General features: G+C 49.7%; 1 protein-coding gene across 1 annotated transcript; it reads left to right on the top strand.

Annotated features, from left to right (window-relative positions):
• Positions 1-1,051: 1,051 nt before the first annotated feature.
• On the top strand, positions 1,052-2,845 carry ENH_00062620 (hypothetical protein; the record flags this gene model as incomplete). The annotated part of the gene is made up of 1 exon (XM_013577214.1): positions 1,052-2,845. The coding sequence occupies one exon, from the start codon at positions 1,052-1,054 to the stop codon at positions 2,843-2,845; it is 1,794 nt and encodes a 597-aa protein (XP_013432668.1).
• Positions 2,846-3,863: the final 1,018 nt, after the last annotated feature.

Genomic DNA, 3,863 nt, shown 5'->3' on the forward strand with positions numbered 1-3,863 from the left:
GGTGCCCCCACGTGGCCGGAGCAGCAGGACTTGTTTGGTCGGCTTTTCCGAATTTGACTTATTTGGAAGTCAAAAGGGCTTTGTTGGAAAGCTGCAGACAATCCAAAACTCTCCAAGGGTTTGCTGCATGCGGAGGCAGCCTCGACGTCTACGCCGCACTCGTCCTCGCCGGTCCGCCGCTGCTGCTGCTGCTGCTGCTGCTGCTGCTGCTGCTGCTGCTGTGGCTGCGGCTGCGGCTGCGGCTGCTAGTGATGGTGCTTCTGCGGCTGCTGCTGTGATTATGCAACTGCTGCTGCTGCTGCTGCTGCTGTGATTACTGCAACTGCTGCTGCTGCTGCTGTTGCTGCAACTGCTGCTGCTGCTGTTGATGCTGCTGCTGCTACCGGTAATGCTGCCAGTTCTGCTGCTGGTGATGCTTCTCCTGCTGCTGCTCCTGCTGCTGATGTTCGCGTTCTTGTTGATGGTGTTGCCTCCTGCTCGTGCCGTTTATGCTGGTGCTGCTGCTGCTGTTGCTGCTGCTGCTGCTGGTGCCAGTGCTATCTGCAGTTTGCTGCCGCAGGTGCTGCTGCTGCTTCCTGCGTGTGCTGCTGCTCTTTTGCTGTATCACCTTGCTCTCCTGCTTCCCTGATGTTACAAGCGATGCAATCGCTGCTGCTGCTGCCGCTGCTGCTGCTGCCGCTGCTGCTGCCGCTGCTGCTGCTGCTGCTGCTTCTGCTGCAACTGCTGCTGGGAATGTACTTGCTGGTCTTTGCATTTTGCTGCAGCACACATCTCCAGCGGCATCCCGCTAGACAAATCTGCCCTTAATCGTGCCACAGCGCAGCTGCCTCCACCGCCTGAAGCAGCAGCAGCAGCAGCAGAAACAAAAGGGGCCACTGAGGGGCCAACGCAGCAGCAGCAGCAGCAGCAGCAGCTGCAGCAGCAGCAGCAGCAGCAGCAACTGCAGCAGAAGCAGCAGAAATCTGAACCCAGAAACCCCTCACCAGCAGCAGCAGCACTCACTGGAATTCAAAACCTTCCTAGAGACCCCCTGACGCTGCTGTCTTCAGTGATGTTTGCCCCCCTGCCGCTCGTCGACGACAGCAGCAGCAGCAGCAGCAGCAGCAGCAGCAACAGAAACAGCAACAGCAACAGCAATAGCAACAGCAGCAGCGGCAAAAGCAGGCCAGGCCGCTCCTCCTTGCTCTCTCTGCTGCCTCTTGGCCCCAGAGAAGAAGCTGCTTTTGACGAAGATAGTTTGCAGCAGCAGCAGCAGCAGCAGCAGCAGCAGCAGCAACTGCAGCCAACAACATCCAATGCTGCTGCTGAACCAGCCAAGCAAACTGAAGCCTTCAACTTGACGATGTTCTCTCTGCAGCAGCAACTGCTGCATCCGCAGCAGCAATTGCTGCAGCCCCAGCAAGCGTCGCAGCAGCAACAGGAGCAGCAGCAGCTGCAGTATCCGCAGAAGCAGCTGCACCAGTTGTCCAAGCAGCAGCAGTTGCTGCAGCAGCAGCCGCTCAAGCAATGGCAGCTGCAGCAGCCGCAACTCCACCAAACACAACTGCAGCAGCAGCCACTTGAACAGCAGCAGCTGCAGCAGCCGCAGCTGCAGCAGCAGCAACTGCAGCAGCAGCTCCACCAGCAGTATTTGCAGCAACTGCAGCTGCAGCACCCGCACCAGCTGCAGCAGCTGCCACAGCTGCAGCAGCAGCAGCAACAACTGCAGCAGCAACAGCTGCAGCAGCAACAGCTGCAGCAGCAGCAACTGCAGCAGCAACAACTGCAGCAACAAATCCCGCAGCAGCAGCTGCAACAGCAGCAGCTGCAGCAGCAGCTACCGCAGCAGCAGCTGTCACAGCAGCAGCAACTGCAGCAGCAACAGATGCAGCAGCCGCAGCTGCAGCAGTTGCTCTTCCGACAACCGCAGCCACTGCAGCAGTTGCTGCAGCAGCAGCAGCAGCTGATGGCGCGGGAGCCACAGCTGCTGCAGATAGAGGCACTATCCAACGAGAAGGTGAACGAGGGGCTGCAGCAGCAGCACCAACAGCCACTGCTGCAGCAGCAACAGCCACTGCTTCAGCAGCAGCAGCTGCTGCTGCAGCAGCAGCTGCTCCCGCAGCAGCAACTGGTCTCGCAACAGCAGCTACTTCCGAGCCAAAAGCTGTTGTTACAGCAACAACAGTTGCTGCAACAGCAGCAGCTGCTTCAACAGCAGTTGCTGCAGCAGCAGCAGCAAATTGCAGCTGGAGTATCCATTGGGTCGGCTTCTCAGGAGCAGCAGCAGCTCCTGCAGCAGCACCAGCTACTGAAGCAGCAGCTGCAGCAGCAGCAGCAGCAACTCGCAGCTTTACTATCGGTGGATTCAGCTTCTCAGGAAGAGCAGCCTATGTTGGAGTCCGACGTGCTGCAGGAGAAGCTGCTGCAGCAGCAGCGGCTGCTGCAGCTGCAGCAGCAAGAGCAGCAGAAAAAGCTGCTACAGATGCAGCAGCAGCAGCTGCAGCTGCAGCAGCAGCTGCAGCAGCAGCAATTATTGCAGCAGCAGCAGAAAGCAAGCCATATGAAAGCCCTGCGACATGGCTCTCAAGCGCAGCAGCAGCCTCCGCAGAAGCAGCAGCAGCAGCAGCAGCAGAAGTCGCAGCAGCAGCAGCAACTCAGTCTCCAGCAGCAGCTGCTGCAGCTCTGGAAGCAGCCGCAAGAATTTCTCTTCTCAGGTTCTTTGCCTTCCTCAGTCTTGCGTTTGCTGCCTTTTGCGGAGACCCCAGCCCAGGAGGGGCTAAGGAAGAGCAGCAGCAGCAGCAGCAGCAGCAGCAGCAGCAGCAGCAGCAGCAGCAGCAGCAGCAAAACATTACTGCAGCTTGTGTAGTGCTGCATGCACTGTTTGGGGCTTTTGTCTACAGTGGAAACGAAACAAAGGATAAAAAAGAACAAAAATATTACCCCATTTTTATTATTATTAATTCTTATTGTTATTTATTATTTATTATTATTATTTATTCTTTTTATTATTTTTATTCTTGTCTATTATTATTATTATTATTATTATTGTTATTGTTATTGTTATTATTATTGTTATTGCTATTATTATTATTATTAGTATTGTTATTTTCAATTATTACTAGCAGTAGTATTAGATCCACTGCTGCTGCTGCTGCTGCTGTTGCTGCTGCTGCTGCTGCTGCTGTTGCTGCTGCTGCTGAAGCCAGAGAGCACAGAGAGTTTAAGCGGGCTGGGCAAAGGCGAGCTGAGGCAGCCAGAGAGAAAAATAAAAATAATAAAAAGAATTAAAAAGAATAATTAAAAGAATAATTAAAAGAACAATAATAAAAAGAATTAAAAAGAATAATTAAAAGAATAATTAAAAGAATAATTAAAATAACAATTAAAAGAATATTTAAAATAATAATTTAAAAATAATTAAAATGATAATAAAAGGAATAATTCAAAAATTATTTAAAAGATTTTAAATGAAGTAAATGCGTTTTATGCAGGCTAAACACAAAAGAGGCAAAAGTGGCAATAATAATAATAATAATAATAATAATAATAATAATAATAATAATAATAATAATAATAATTATAAATAATTAATAACAATAATAATAACAATAAATAAATAATAACAATAAAAAATAATAATAATAATAATAATAATAATAAATAATAATCATCATAAATAATAATAATAGATAACAGTGATTATTAAAATATTAATAATAGTAATCGTAAATAATAATAACAATATTATTATTAATGTGAATAATAGTAACCAGCAGCGGCAGCAGTAGTAATAATGGGAGGCAGCAGCAGCAGCAGCAGCAGCAGCAGCAGCAGCAGCAGCAGCAGCAGCAGCAGCAGCAAGAAAGAGGCAAAAGCAATCCAGT

This window comes from Eimeria necatrix, genomic scaffold (assembly GCF_000499385.1).
Source record: "Eimeria necatrix Houghton genomic scaffold, Enh_scaff556, whole genome shotgun sequence".
Classification (NCBI taxonomy): domain Eukaryota; phylum Apicomplexa; class Conoidasida; order Eucoccidiorida; family Eimeriidae; genus Eimeria; species Eimeria necatrix.